Below are 15,816 nucleotides of genomic sequence, written 5' to 3' on the forward strand. Positions count from 1 at the left end.
TTTTGTGTGATTTCTACGGCATTATAATTACAAGGCAACACTTGACTGTTCATTTATTTTTAAGTAGGCTGCCTGTGTATACGCGGATGCCATTTTAGCCAGTGATCCGCCGTCATTCCCCTTCACGACTTCAACTCCATATTAAAATAAACTGTAAGGTTCATATGTAAAATAGTTTGTACTGTGAAAATGAAATGGAATCTCACACAGCAAAGAAATCCCAACAGAAGTAAAGATGAACTGATAGGACATTAGTGGAGAGGTGATACTACAGAAGAATCAGAAGATTCAATTTAGAGTTTAACGGAAGGAAAATGCACTTGACGGTGACCACTGATGGAGCTTCGTGGGAACAAAAGTCAAAGGGAGTGACTGCAATGGCCACTTAATCACAAGTCGCTGACTGCTTTCTGCTAAAACATCCATTGAATTAGACAGCTGCGTCCAGTCCAGTAGTCGGCCTGCCGTCCTTTAATTTACTAACAGCCAGCGTTCAGTTAAAAGGCTGCAAGTCAGTTTAGTAAAGTGCCCCTGTTTTATTTTGCTTCATATTTGTTACTTTTTGTAAAATTACTCTTTGAGTTTTTAATTATCTACTCTATGTGCTTTCAGCATGGGAAAGATGCTTTATAAATAAACTCCTATTATTAGGACAACCTATTGATCAAGGAACACAAGCAGAGCTGTGTCTCTGACATCTGTGCTTTCATCATATGCGCAATGAATTTTCTTCTCATTTCATTCTCAATGTCTTCTGATGTTCAACATGGGTTCGTAGTGTCAGTGTTATCACATGCCCCGTGAAATTGTTACAGTCCTGCGCTCATCAACGCACAACACATGTAAAAAGTGAGTATTACTAACTTACTTGAAGCATCTGTCTAACTCCTTCTGAAATAGCTGCCTTATCTTGAAGTCAGAATTATTATTTAAGAAGACCCATCCGCCTCATTGTGCGTCCATAAGGCCCAGTTTGTGTGTCTGTTGTGTTGAGTGATTCATTTATATGACTAGTGTGCCTCTTGGGAGAACATTGTATATTTCTATTCATTGGTTCTTAATTTTACAGTAATACACCCTTCACTGCACACAAAATGATTTGATATCCAGTGCTGTTGTATCCATTTTGTCTCGCTGAATATTAGAAACCAGACATGGCTGTTGAGCAAAATGAGTAAAAGGAATGTGCCAGCCATAAATGATATTTCTTTATATGTTACTCACCCCATGAAGTTCGTTGTGATTGCTGATCAAATGATAAAAACATGCACAACACATGCATTTTTTTTTGGTAAAATTTTGTTAGATTCTTCCAGTAAAAGAAAGAAAAGTGCACATCATAAACAGGAACCACAGAATGAATGGCTGGAGAGGAGGATTTTCAGCCCAAAAAGTCAATCTCATGTGACTTGTATTTTCTCTCCATCATGTGCACAGCCTTTTCCATCAAATATTTTTTGACAGTATTTTAGCATGTGTTTTGTACGTTTTGAACATGTAACTGGATAACTGACATGTGGTATGAGTGACGTGAGACTTTTTTTTTGTCTTTTCTTCCATGAATGTTTTTCATATTTTTTGCTGTTGTACAGCATTGGTGACTGTTGACTTGTATCATAAACATTTTTGTCTTCCTTCTGCATGAAAACATAAGATTAACATTTTTTTCTTGGCTATCACTGCAAACTACACTGGGTAATAAACATTTAAAACAATACATCATTTTTGAGTCAGGTGTTCTGTTCACTCTCCCATTAGGCCTGTTAATTGTTTGTTTGTAGCCTTTCAGTCATTTCTAGCATCTTGATAAATAAAATGCAGGTTTCATTTGGCTGAAAGTTTGTGTTTACCTAGTTGATTTATTTGTAGTGTATGAGAGATTCAGGGCATTGATTGTTGCCTGAAGAAAGTTTCTGCAAGGATTCAGTACCTTCATTATGGCAGGTCATGTTGCAAACTGTCAGGTAAGGAAGACGCACGTTTCAAGGTAAGGTCACTAATGGTGGCACCAGACAGTGATGACATGTTGCTTGTTAGTTGGCACATGCAAGAAAGAATTTCCTTGTTCTGTGCACTGTACACATGACAATAAAGACCCTAGTAACCTATAAACCTACTATATTGTGTTTGTCTTGACCAGCTGTATTGTTAGCGGTAAGCTCTAAGTGATAAGATAGTAGCTAACCTGGTATATTAATGGGCAGCTAATGCCATGAATTCACTCCGCATTTCTTTCACTTAACCCGTACAGTGAAGTGAACACTTCTACAATGTACATTTTGCAGCAGGCTGAGAACACAAACACTCTGTCTAGTAAATTGAAATTGCTTATTAACAGACTGGATTGTGTGGAAACAAAAGCAGCTGCCACGGTGAGTCTTCAAGTCCACGCTAAGAGGCACTGATGTCAAGTCATCATCTCATAAGATAAGCTAAGCCTGCATTACAGCTGACATAAGAAGGCCCATTCTGATGGTTCCCCTCGTGAAATGAGCCACGGTTTTAATGCTGAATATCCCAGAACCCACACAGAAATGCCATGAAATGTTTTATTGTAAAAGAACCTTTACTAAAAAATGGAATCTTGCTTTACCAAAAATCGTCATTTCCCCAGTGCACAGTAACTTCTTAAAAATATGTGTCAAGGGTTTATATGTGTTCTTGCTAACCTCCTTAAGAACTCTGTGGTAAATATTATCTGGTCCTGGTGATTTGTTTGATTTCAGCTTATTTAATCTGAGTGGCTGTTCTCTCTCTACAATTTCCAAATCCCTCAGTACCTCCTTAGTAGTCCCTGTTACCTCTGGGAGGTTATCTACTTCCTCACTTGTGAAGACCTCAGAAAAATGCAAGTTTAGAGCATCTGTTTTTTTCCCTGTCTGTATTTTTTTAATTCCCCTATTCCTCATGCACTTCACCTCCTCTTTGACTGTTCTTTTACTACTAGAATATTGACTCTCTTTGGGTCGTCTGTTGCCTTATCTGCTATATTCTTTTAGCCTCCCTGATGTCCTTTTTAATGGTTGCCTTCATGTTCTCATACGCCCTACAATTCACTTTGGACTTATTAGTCTTATATGCCTTATTCATCTGTTTTTTTCCTTTCCAGATGCTTCTTGAACTCTTTATTAACCAACTGCAGTGTTTAGTTTATTACTTTAGAGCATGAGAACATTTTTGACAACGACACCATTCAGCCCAGCAGAGCCTGTTCATCTCACGTCTCCAAAAAACATTGAGCAGAGATTTGGTAGACCCTGCTGTCTCCCATGCTACTTCCATACAGTATGTCTGTGGTGCTCTGCATGAAGAAATACTTGCTAACATTTGTGTGAAATTTACCCTTAAAAAGTTCCCAGCTGTGTCTCCATGTTCTTGTTGAAGAACTGATTTTAAAGCAAATGCCTGGTTTCCACTATACTAGTGTCTTTCTTAATTTTAAATACACCAGACAAATCACATCCCAATCTCCCTGACCTTTAAAGGCTAAAGTGCCTCAGTCTTTCCTCATAGCTCAGACCTCTTAGGCCTCAAATCAGCCCGGCCATTCTCCTCTGGCCTTTCTGTGCTTCTGCTTTGTCTTTGTTTGCAATGTGGAGACCAAAGTTGCATGCGGTACTCCAGATGAGGCCTCACTAGTAGGTGATACAAATCAAGAATAACCTCCATTGACTTGTACCCTACTCATCAGGGTGCTGTATAGCCTAACATCCTATTAGCCCTCTTGAACGCTCCTGACCTCTATGTGGAAGCTGATAGCGACGACTCCACTATAACTCCCAGGTCCTTCTCATAAGGGGTACTTTTTGGTTTCAGACCTCCCATTGTGTATTCAGATCTGTCATCCTTCCTTCCTACAATGTAGTACTTTACATTTATTAACATTAAATTTTATCTGCCATTTTAGTGATGATTAAAGTGCTTAGCCAGTCCATAGCGGAACCATATCACAATATTTCTAAAAGGTCTCACTGTGTGTGACTGTATTTGGATACATAGATAGATAGATAGATACTTTATTAATCCCAATGGGAAATTCACAAACTTCACAAACACAAACATGAATGTGTTCCTGCTCTGAACCCAATGTGGTGTGGATAGGCATTAACTCACTGCAGCCCTAACTACTGAAATGCGGCTCACCTTGAAAGACACTATATAATATTGTTTGCATTTGTGCGTTGTAGGCAGATCACTCAACCTGACGTTACTAAAGAGAATTAGCAGAGCCTTGCGTCTTTAAATTGAGGCCACGTAACGACCGCAGCTGGTCATTGTTTTTTACTCAAGTCCATTGTTAGTTTGTCTTTTTTCTTTTCCTTTTGCTACATTTGATCAGTGAATTTAGAATTTACCGTGAATTTGAAACATAGCAAAGGTGAGTGTTTCTACAACCCCTGGTAAAAATGATGGAATTGCTACTCTTAGAGGATGTTCATTCAACTGTTTTACTTTTCTTGTAAAAATAAAATTAAAAAAAATCAGAAAACTTTATTTAACAGCTGAGTATTCTGCCATTTTAAAATATACCTCCAAAAAGTTAAATGAAATTGTTGTAATTAATGGCACATTTTTTGTTCAGACCAAGCAGAGGAAAAAATTATGGAATCATTGGCCCTAAAAATGACAATTAGTGCTTTGTCGCACCTCGTCTGGCTTTTTTGACAGCTTGAATCCTTTGAGACATGGACTTCACTAATGTCAAACAGTATTCTTCATCAATCAGGTTTTTTGTACAGCGGTAGAAAGACCAGCTTTGCAGGATGGAGCCTTTAGCTGACATGTAACGCAGTATCAGAAGTGAGTGTGGAGATGTGCTTGTTTTCTTCAGGCAGCCATCTTTATATGTTTCATTGGAACGGCATCTAATGAAGGTTCCAGCATCATCTCCTTGGCCAATGCAGATTTGTGATTTATCACAGAGTGTTACCTTCATCCACAGTCTATGACTGCTTCTCTTTAGCCACAGTTTTCTCCCATTTAGGTATTAATAATGGTTTACTTTTGGCCTTTCTGTATGTACATTGTGTTTCCTTCAGCTGATCTCTTGTAGTTCAGTCACAAACATTAACTCCTCATTTGTTTTTCATTTTTTTTGTTGTGTATTTTCTATTTCCCAATCATATTGCTTTGATTTTTCTGTCCTGATGCTTTGATGTCTGTCTGTATGCTTCTCTTTTCCAACTTTCATATTTTGTTTGTACTTGATCCAAATTTTAGACACCAACTGACTGGGAATAACCAAGCTGGGATGGAATTCTGACTGGGAATACCCAACATCTTTTGCCGCACCCCATGTTGTGACCTTTTTGAAGGAGTTTTATAATCCTTGCCATTGTTTTAATCAACAGCTCTCATGTTGGGGCCATCAGCCCGGTGCAACGGCTCAGCGAGGTCTTCAAGCTCTGGCTTTGAACTGCACACTCGATTTTGACTTGTGCTTAGACACACTATTGCCAGCTGATTCCATCATTTTGTCCTCATCGTTGAGTGATACCATCATTTTTTTGCTCTATTTGGTCTGAATGAAAATTATGCCATTAGTTACAACAATTTCATTTACATTTTTTGAGGTGTGTTTTACAATACCAGAATGTTCAGCTGTTCGATAAAATCGTTTTGTTTCATATCTGTGATTTGTTTATTGACAACAAAGTCAAACAGCTGAGTGGTTCTCCTCCAAGAGTAGGGATTCAACCATTTTTGCCAGGGGTTATAAAAGTTTTTACTTGGTTTGCATTTACCTCTCTATAGAGAGTTACAGACAAGTGCTGTGTGCCAATGGCCGTGGCCCCCAAACTTAGAGCACAAGGCCTCTCTTACACTCATCTGGGTCCCACCTGCCCCTTCCTCCTGTTCTGCCCTCATCTCAGTCTTACTCCTTCCATGTTCTAGGGGGGTCTGTTCAAGGCCGCACTCTGCACTTGGGGTGTCAAACTCAAATCCTGGAGGGTCACAGAGTTAAAGCTGCTTGTTGAACATCATGCACATCTGTTAATTGTCATTTGTTTGCTTAATTGTTTGTTTCTTCCTTAATGGGAGGCTAAACAAAGCAATCCAACAGATGAGCAGCGATCTGGGGGTCTCAAACAGTCCACCATTTTCACTCCCATTCCTTTTTCTATTGATGAAGCCTGTTATTTAATTCTGCGGCATGTTCTCATTCTGCCCCTCCAGTCGTTTCCAAAGCTGGTGTTCTTATTTTGTCCTGAGATTGCCACATAGATGTTTTGCAGCTCAGTGTTTCTCAGTCCTTCATTTTTTCTTGTCAGATATTTTATTTAGACGGATATCATATGAAAGACACAGGTGCAAATGAGGTCTAAGTTCGCCTGTCCATCTTTTGGCTTGCTTTGCATCTCATTATTGTTAGGCTGCTTGTTAAAGATCAAATGGAACAATTAAAATGGAAGTCAATTAAAATCAAGGCAACGTGGTCTATGCTGTTAGCATTATCCATCCATCCATTATCCAACCTGCTATATCCTAACTACAGGGTCACAGGGGTCTGCTGGAGCCAATCCCAGCCAACACAGGGCGCAAGGCAGGAAACAAACCCCGGGCAGGGCGTCAGCCCACTGCAGGCTGTTAGCATTAGTCACCAGTTAATCATGGAGAAAAGGGCTGGAATTCAAACCTCCAGGATCTGAGTTTCATATCCCTACTCTATTATCTAGTGACCTCCATCCTCCCAAGCGTACATATTGAGCTTCTCTCCAGTCCTCATTTATTTGATTTGTGCCCTAAAGGAGACTCGCAGCTGTGTTGCTTTGTAGGAAGGCAGAAAAACAAAAGGAAGGACCAAGGGCCTCGTGTAGAAACAGTACGTACGCACAAAACTGTTGTGTATGCCTATTTCAAAGCACCAACTAAAGTTGGTGTAACGCTGTGCACAATTTCACGGCATGCGTACGCACATTTCTGCTTGTTTTCCTTTTTGTGTGTACTCAGTGTTTTAGTGTGAATTCTACCCAAGGCGTTATACATGAGGCCCCAAGGAGATGGAGATGGTAGAAGTCAATAGTGACTCAAAATGACAGGCGTGACAATTTATGAGGGGCAAGAAATGGAGGTAGAAAGGTCCTGAGGCCTCGTGTATAAACAGTGTGCACGCCCGTTTCCACACTCACATCGAGATGTATATAAAAACTAAACTTGGCATAACGCTATGCACATTTTCATGGCAGCGCCCCCCCTTGCATACGCACGTTTCTGCTCAGTTTTGCAAACAGGTGGCCCCCAGCGTCAAAGCAGTGCTACTGTTTCTGTGTGGTCTCCCTTTCTTTCTTAGATTTGCTGAAGTTAATTGCGTATCGTTTACAAATTTAAATGCTGCTTTAAATATCTTCCAGGCTGCGATGTCACAACAATGTGTCAACTTTCTGGTGTCACATGATAACAATTCTGCAGTGGGCTGGTGACCTGCCCGGGGTTTGTCTCCTGCCTTGCGCCCTGTGTTGGCTGGGATTGGCTCCAGCAGACCCCCATGACCCTGTATTCGGATATAACGAGTTGGATTATGGATGGATGGGTGGGTAATAACAATTGGAATGCTGGCACTAAAACCATTGGCAGCAGTCCCGAAAGAGAAAGTGGCAACAAAACAATGTAAGTTTGACATCAAATAATAAATCCTAAACTAATAATAATAGATCGATAGATAGATAGATAGATACTTTATTAATCCCAAGGGGAAATTCACAAATATAATATAGACAGGGCATCAAAAATGAAGGCAGCTGCAAGTGACGAAGCAGTCGTTTTAGCCTGTGGGCCTCAGACTTGTTGCCCGTTGTCTCTTTTTATTTTCTTTGTCATTCTTCACCTTCACTGTGGACGATGAAGAAGAGTGGGTTATCCAGGGGCACGTACAGCCACCTTAACCTGACACTGATGGGCAGAGACACAAGTGCAGCACACGACACTCGTTTATTCAGAGCTGGGGTGCAGGCACAGCACAGTACAAGCACCAAAGTATTCTGTTCAGAGCCCTCCTCTTCCTCTCTGTCACAGTCCTTCCGCCTCCACTCCCTCTCTGGCAAGCTTCTTCGTCTTCCTCCTCCCGACACTAGCTCCCTGACTAGTAGTGGGTGGCTCCTTTTATAGGATGCCCGGAAGGACTCCAGGTGTGTCCAATTAGCCTCTTTTCACAGCACTTCTGGGTGTAGCGGAAGTGCTGCCAAACAGGGCTCAACAGTTCCTGCAGCTCCCCCTGGCAGCGTCCACAGAACCCAACTGCTGCACCAAACTGCACCAGTTCCCAAAGTGCCCTGTGGGAGTCCGTGGCACCACTGCCACCTAGCGCTTCAGGGTAGGTAATGCTCTGGATACACCCTCTTTCCCAGTCCTCCCACTGTTGAGGCGTCCTGTCCGTCCATCCGCCACAAGAGGGACTTCATGGTTTTCCATTGTGTGCATCTGCCTGTCACTCATGTACCCACCTCAGGCTTGGCATTTCAAGCACCAGAACACTCTTTTGGTCAAACTGTCTGTCTGCCCAGTGACCCTTCTGCCAGCTCTCCATCCTCTGCTAAGCGTAGTGGACCACTAGCCAAGTGCGATCTTCAAACCCATTTCTTAGTTTGTCCCGCCAGGTCTGTGTTTTTAAGGCACCTCTTAGACTGCCTTCCTTCTGTAATGTCAAACCCACCCTACCTGGTGAACTCTGTTGGCCTCCTTCTGGTGGCTCATGAACTCCACTTTGCTGGGAGCCATTGGGGTCATTTATTCCTGAGCTTCACTTACTGCCCCCTGAAGACCCCTGTCTGCCCACACTGCCAATTACTGGGGCAATTACTCCAATCACCTGTGTGGTTACAGCATTTAAAGTACTGAAACTTTTGAACATGTCGCCTTCTGCCGTGACAGTTTCATTGCCAGGCAGCAACAATTTAGAGGCAGGTGGCTAATTCCTCACATTAACTTGTATTATGGGATGTACTGTGGTTAGCTGCAGCTGCTCAAATCCAAATTCCTGGCATGAATGTGTATTTTCTGAGTGAAGTTTCCCCTTTCTCATCCTGGCACCTAATGCTGCTGGCATAGTCAGTGGCTGCCCACAACTGTGAATGGGACAAATGCTTTGAAAACATTATAGGGTGGCACAGTAGGACAGCGGCTGGCAGAAGGAGTAAACAACAGCCATCACTGGCCACCCACAGAAATGACACCTGAGGGTACCATTCAGTAATTTATGAATTGGGTGACCCATTTATCACCTCCGCTGAGGGATCCTGAAGGGTAATATGGTGAGATATAAAGGAGAAGGAGACATCAGATTCCCAATGAGAGACCCCATTGGAGCCACAAACAAGGCTTCTGCATAAGAGGTGATAGGAAGAGAAAGATGAGACGACCACTAAATAAAAATGTGGAGAAAAACCAGGAAAGTTATTGTGAAAGGTGGTCGAGAGGAAATTAGCAATAGATGCCCAGAAAGTTGAAGGGGGGGGGGGGGGGATTGGGGGGAGTAAAAACAATGTGGTGTCCAATGTGGTGGACAATCCCAGATGGAGTAGTCTGTAGTTTGGGGCTCTTAAACAAATACAGAGATCACTATCAGAGAGAGAGCGACGTGTTGAGGGTGAGACCCGCTTAAAAAATAGAGAGAAGTGATAAAGTGCCATCACAAACGCCACACAGACGAGCGTATAGAGACACCACTGGCCTCGATGTGCAGGATAAAGAGCTGCAAATCTGGGTGGATGAGACAAGCTGAAGAGAAGGAAAGAAAACCTCACACAATAAGGTGTCAGTGAAAGGAGACGAGATTAGGACAGAAGTTTAGACTCCGAACCCTCTTGACTGGAGCCCAGCATCGCTAAAAATGTTACCAAGAGCAGTCAATGGGAATTGACGGAAACCAGGAGGGAAATAAAAGGAGACGACGACCAATACATAAAGCAGGGAATGTGAAGATTTCAGTGGGCGACTGGCACTTTGAGCAATAATCTAAAAGTGTTTCAGCTGGTTTGGTCTTGGAATCACATCACCATCCCTCCCAGGTCACACGTTGAGTAATCTGTTGATGGTCGGCCGCAGACCCACAAGGTCTGGATCACAAAGACCCTTAGATTCAGCTCCTTACAGCGTGAGCTAATAGGAGAACTTTGATACCAAAATGCGCAGGGACTTCCTGTCTAAACCCTGCCTCCTTGTGTGCATCAGCTGAGCTCTGTCTCATTCCTCACCCACCTTCTGTGCCATAAAGTCATCATGTGGGACACTAAAGAGCCAAAGTTGGTACCCAGAGATTTTAGTTTTAGTGCTGAAAATGAGAGAAGGGAGAGAGTGGGACCTGGGGGCAGCAATATGGGATTTGAGGTCAAATCCAGGAAGGGAGGAATCAGAAGAAGCACCAAAACAGGCAAAAGACAGAAGCATGAAATGAAAATCCAGAAACGAGACTCTGCCATCTTATCGATCACAACGTAGGGTGGAAATGCTTAATCGAGGGCATTAAGGTCAAGGCAGGGCTCCTTCTTTGGCTCATGGTTCAAGTATTTCCTTCTGTCTTCTATGTTTCTAATGAGTTTGCATGCAGTTTGTGTGAGGAACTTGCAAATTTGGGTGTGACTGCCGATCCTAATGTGTTGTGGGAGACCCTCTGGGAGACCCTGAAGGTTGCTGAGGGTTTTGTTGGTGTTACTGGTGTTGTTTCATCTCACAGGGCACTCTGGATATCATCAAGGGGAGTCACAGTGCATGGCTTGATGGCAACTCGGGTCTGTACTGGGAACTGAGAAGGACGGCTGTGAAGACTCTGAGGGCAGATAAAGAGGCGTTTGTTAGAGGAATCTGTGAGCAGGTGACACACCGTCTGTGGTCTAGTGACCCACGTCCTGCTTACAGAGGAATCAAAGCATTACGCACATCTGAATCTGTTCCTCGGAGAGTCGCAGTCAGGGCAGCTGATGGAATGGTCCTTACGGATGACACTGCAGTTGTGACCCGCTGGGTTGGCTACTTTGAGCAGTTGTTCAGAGCTGGTCCTCCAGCTAGGATGATATCTCTGGTCCACAGTTCTTGAGGCTGATCCTCCATTTAGATATGTACCACCCCAATCTCACTGAGATTGTGGGGAGGGGAGGCAGCAGTGATCTGATGTATCTGGAGTGAACTTCTCCAGGCTGGTGGTAAGGCTGTCCTCCTGGCATTGCTAGCAATCTTTGTTTCCATTTGGGAGACTGACACCATCCCAATTGACTGGAAAATGGGACTTGTCGTCCCTATCTGGAAAGGGAAGGGTGATCAACTACAGGAGGATAACACTGCTCTCGGTGCCGGGTAAGGTCCCTGCTAGGGTCATCCTCAATAGGATCCGTGATCACTTGTTCACCTACCTGCAACCGGAACAGTCTGGTTTTCTGCCTAAGAAGTCTACCATCGACCGCATTCTGGCACTGAGGGTTCTCATGAAGCGCAAATGTGAATATCGGCAGAGTTTCTTTGCAGACTTTGTTGAATGCTTTACAGAAATCAACTCAGTTGATTGAGCTGCCCTGAGAGACATCCTGGGATTTCACGGGATCCCCTCAGGGTTGCTGGAAATCATGGCCAGGCTGTAGTCTGATACTGTGAGTGCTGTGCAAAGTGGAGGCAGACCCTCTGCGTTTTTCCCAGTTGATTCAGGGGTCTGTCAGGGGTGTGTTCTGCTCCTACTCTCTTCAGTGCTCGTATGGACTGGGTGTCGGATAGGGTCGTGGGGTCCAGCGGTTGGTAAAGAGAGATTCACTAATCTTGATCTTTGCTGACGATGCTGTGATCTTCGCAGAGTCAATGGAGGCTCTGATTGTCTGGGCTGGCCTGTAATGACCTCCTGGGCACATTAGCAGTGTGTCTGTCTGCGGAGAGAGGGTCGACGTCGTCATTGACAGGTCTACTGACCTCGTCGGTGACATTTATGCAACTCTTCCTGTGAAGTCAGTAGATGGATTGGGAGAGCATGGGGGGTCATGGGGTCACTGTAGAGGGGTGTGTGGTGCAAAAGGATGAATGTCCAAGTCTTTAGAGCCTTGGCACTCCCTGTTTGTGAGACATGGACAGTATCCAGTGACTAGAGACAAAGACTGGACTCCTTCATGTGTGTCTCTCCGGAGAATCTTTAATAATAATTATAATTCTTTACAATTTCTCACTACTCAAAGCGCTCTCCACACAGGGAGGACTCAGGAACCGAACCCACAATCTCATTACTGCAAAGCAGCAGCACTACCACTGCGCCACCTGTGAGTTTGGGGGCCGCTGGTTTGACTTTGTGTTGAATGACTAGTTGGTCATGGATGAGGCACATTACCTGCATTGTGAGGGAGCGTCAGTTACAACACTACAGCAATGTAGCGCGATTACCCGAGGGTGATCCAGCTTGCAGGATCCTCATTGCTGAGGACTCGAGTGGCTGGACCGGACCAAGGGGACACCCACATAACACCTGACTGAGACAGATAGAGGGTCACTCTGGAGAGTGGGACTGGACCGCGTGTCTGCTTGGGGGGTTGCCAACCAGGATCCCGAGCTGTTTAGTCTTGTGGTGGGTGCGGCAGCGTGCTGTACCAGTGCCTGCTCCCTGACCTGAACTGACCTTGTTTTCCATTGTTCTTTTGATGTCGACCCGTTCATTGATTATTTGTTTAGTTATCTATTATCTGTTGTTTTTTATTCTATTTGTTTCACATGTAGTATCTTTGTGTGTCCTGCAGTTCTCTCGGGTTCTTTTGTATTTTGTGGGTGGATCCCCGAGAGGCAGAGCCATCCATCCATCATATTCAGGGACCACCCCCAAACCTATAAAGGCTGCTGGGAATTGAAGTCCTGTGTGTTTCCGTAATGTGCACTCGTGGATTTTGGTGGTTCTGTGAGTTTTGTGTTTTCTCTGGCTTTGATCTTTAGTCTTTCCAACTTATTTTGCTCTGCTTCTTAAGATTTTTGTTGAGGATTTCGTATGCCAGCTTTTTGGAGTGTTGCCTTCTCAGGGAAGGCAGGCGAGGGTACTGGCCTGCTTTTGGCCCAGTTTTGGAGGCCTCACATTTGTGCCATTTGTGTGGTGCTGAAATCATAACAGAGGGTTTCTTTTTATTTCATAAGAATTTGAAAATTGGGGATCCAGTGTTGAACCCCTTATTTATGTGGCGAAGGGTTAGCATAGAATTTACAAAGTTAAAGTAAGGGAGGATATTCAGGAAATGACTAAGTTATGAAACCTCTCATATATAACAGTATGTCTGGAATACATGGATGTTAGCTGCTAACTGATGAGACAGCAGAACAAAAGTAAGCAGGTGACTAGCGTGGTGGAATTGTTCAGTGGCTTTCTCAAAATTTGGTATCGAGTTTTTAACCTCATTAATGTTTAGTGGTTTAACTTTGGATATCAAATGTAAAACTAAATATATCCGTGTTTTCAGTTTTGAATAAAATGGGTTAAATGCTGAACGTCCAGTCTTGCACTGCCAAGTAAGATGAAGAGGCAGATAGAGACGTTTGCCCTGTGATTGGCTGCTGAGCCACGACTGATCCCATTGGCTCAGCCACTACCCTCTGCTTTTGTGTACTGATTATTCACTGCATGTATCGCCCACTACCATGTAGTGGCCTGTTAAAGCCCATTGCGGCACTTCCTGTGTGATTTTGGGCTATACAAAAATAAACTATTGTATTGTATTTTATTGTACCATGTTGGGCCTACACGGGTGCAAAACGTGACCCTCCTGCTGAACACGCCATGCTTGGTACACACACACACACACACACACACGTGGACCTTTGTCAGTAATCTAAATTTATTTGAAGGTTCCTCAAAGCAGAAATCCGTAGATTCACAATATGTGTCTGGATGGTCCTTCAAGTTGCTGCAGCATTTGAACGGCCCAAAGTCAAACATGCAAACTCAGCGAGAGTGCAGCGATTTGAGAGGAGCGCCTGCACCATTTTGTTATTCTATTTGATGATGTGTGACGTAGAATCATTTTTTTAAAACAACTTCTTGCATGTTCAGTTAACTGTTTGTGAATTTCATTTTAGGCTGGACCCCTGACCAGAGTTGCCATTCCAAAAGATAAAGATGGGAGACAGAAGTCATACGGCTTTGTATGCTTCAAACACAAGGAGGCTGTGCCGTACGCCATCGCTCTGCTCAACGGTATTCACCTGTATGGAAGGCCCATCAAGCTCCACTACAAATTTGGTGGGTATCCTGTTTTATTTATTTTATTTATTTATTTTGTTTACAATTTTTTTGGCTATTTATCTGCACAACCAGGGGGTGGTGGGGGGCCCTTTGCCTGAGCCTGTGGCTGTTTTTAGCACCTATATCGATGTGTCTATGATTCCAGTGAAGTTCAGTCCGCAGGGAAACTTAGAATTTTGCTTTGCAAAAAGAATTGCTAAAGTATGCCACTTGCTTCTCAGCGAGTCAAATTTGCCCAATTGATCCAGAAAGAAAGATATCTAATAGTCTATATAATAGTCTTATATATCTAATAGTATATAATATGAGGTCTGTTTATTAAATAACGAGACTGGCACTTTTATTTATATAACAATTGTAATGCTCGTCCCCTTCAATATTCTCCCCATTCGCCATTACACACCGACGCAGGCCCACCGGTCGAAGGTGTGGAGCAGATCAGCTTCTGTCAGCTGTTTCCAGACGTTTTCTTCTTTACTTCTTGACTGCATCTATTGACTCAAAATGTGTTCCTTCGGTTTGGGAAAAACACACGCGTATGAGACTTGCAGTCTTCCCTGTAAGCCTCAGTAAGCATTTAAAAAGATTCCGTTGGTGTTTTGTTCAATTTTACTAAAAATTTCAAATTGACACGTTGCTCATCTTTTAAACTTCTCATAATTGTGGCACACAATGGGAAATACAACTGCATTAAATGGTGAGTGACAGTCAGCTGAACGGCAGAGAGTGTTGTCGTTTGTTATGCCAGTTTGGAGAGGTTTAAACAGGTTTGCTCATAATCAGTTCTCACCGCTTTGTTTAAGAGACAGAAACCCAGTCTCGTTATTTAATAGGCAGACCTCGTATATAGTGACACACCTTCATCCATCCCTATATGTTCATCTGATCTGATACGGTATCTTGTGGCTCTGCTGACACAGGGACTACAATTCCCATCAGGCTGAGGGAGTGCCCTGTGGAGGACAGTTTCATCAGCACCCAGGAAATTTAAAATAATGGCCTCAAGGTTTTTTTTTAGCCATGTTGTGTTTCCAGAAGACATGTTTCCTCCTTCACTTTAATCTGGACCATTTTCTGAGAAGTCCAAAAGACGTTTATGCAGTGTTGACAAATCCTTTCTTTCTTTCCTTTCCTCAAAAACATCAAAAGCACAATTTGAAAAACTCCCAAACTCACCTACCTGTTTTTAGTGAGCTTCGCTGTTGCAAAATTCTGTTTTTAATAACGGGATTGGAGAGAACAACAGAGGACGATGCTTTTGAGTGATTAAAAGTAAACAGTAACTTGTGTTGCTTGTTGTTGGCAGACATTTCTTCAGACCCGCTGTACACTGAGGCAGGCCTCATTTCAGGCTTTGGTGCTAATGGAGAGTTGAGATTTGTATCAGTCTTCAGTTTTGAATAGACTGTTGGCGACGTCCTGTAATACGACATTCTGCTGCAAACTCACCATAAATCAGCACACATGCCTTCAGGCCCCCCCCCCCCCCACTGTAGATGCTATTATTTATTATTTATTTATACATCTCTTATATATATATTTCTTTAATATTTTTATTTTATTAATTTTCATTTTAATCATTCCATACAAACAGATCAATTTATAACCCAACAAATTTGAAGACAAATCAA

At 43.0% G+C, this 15,816-nt stretch overlaps 1 protein-coding gene across 2 annotated transcripts in view; it reads left to right on the forward strand.

The window, feature by feature from the left end:
- Nucleotides 1-15,816, forward strand: part of LOC114641471 (splicing regulator RBM11-like) — a 33,094-nt gene that overhangs the window by 460 nt on the left and 16,818 nt on the right. For both annotated transcript variants that reach the window (XM_028790503.2, XM_028790502.2), the window contains exon 2: nucleotides 14,020-14,182. In XM_028790503.2, coding sequence (XP_028646336.1) covers nucleotides 14,020-14,182 — 163 coding nt within the window. The remainder of the gene's footprint in view (nucleotides 1-14,019; nucleotides 14,183-15,816) is intronic.

This window comes from Erpetoichthys calabaricus, chromosome 4 (assembly GCF_900747795.2).
Source record: "Erpetoichthys calabaricus chromosome 4, fErpCal1.3, whole genome shotgun sequence".
Lineage (NCBI taxonomy): Eukaryota > Metazoa > Chordata > Cladistia > Polypteriformes > Polypteridae > Erpetoichthys > Erpetoichthys calabaricus.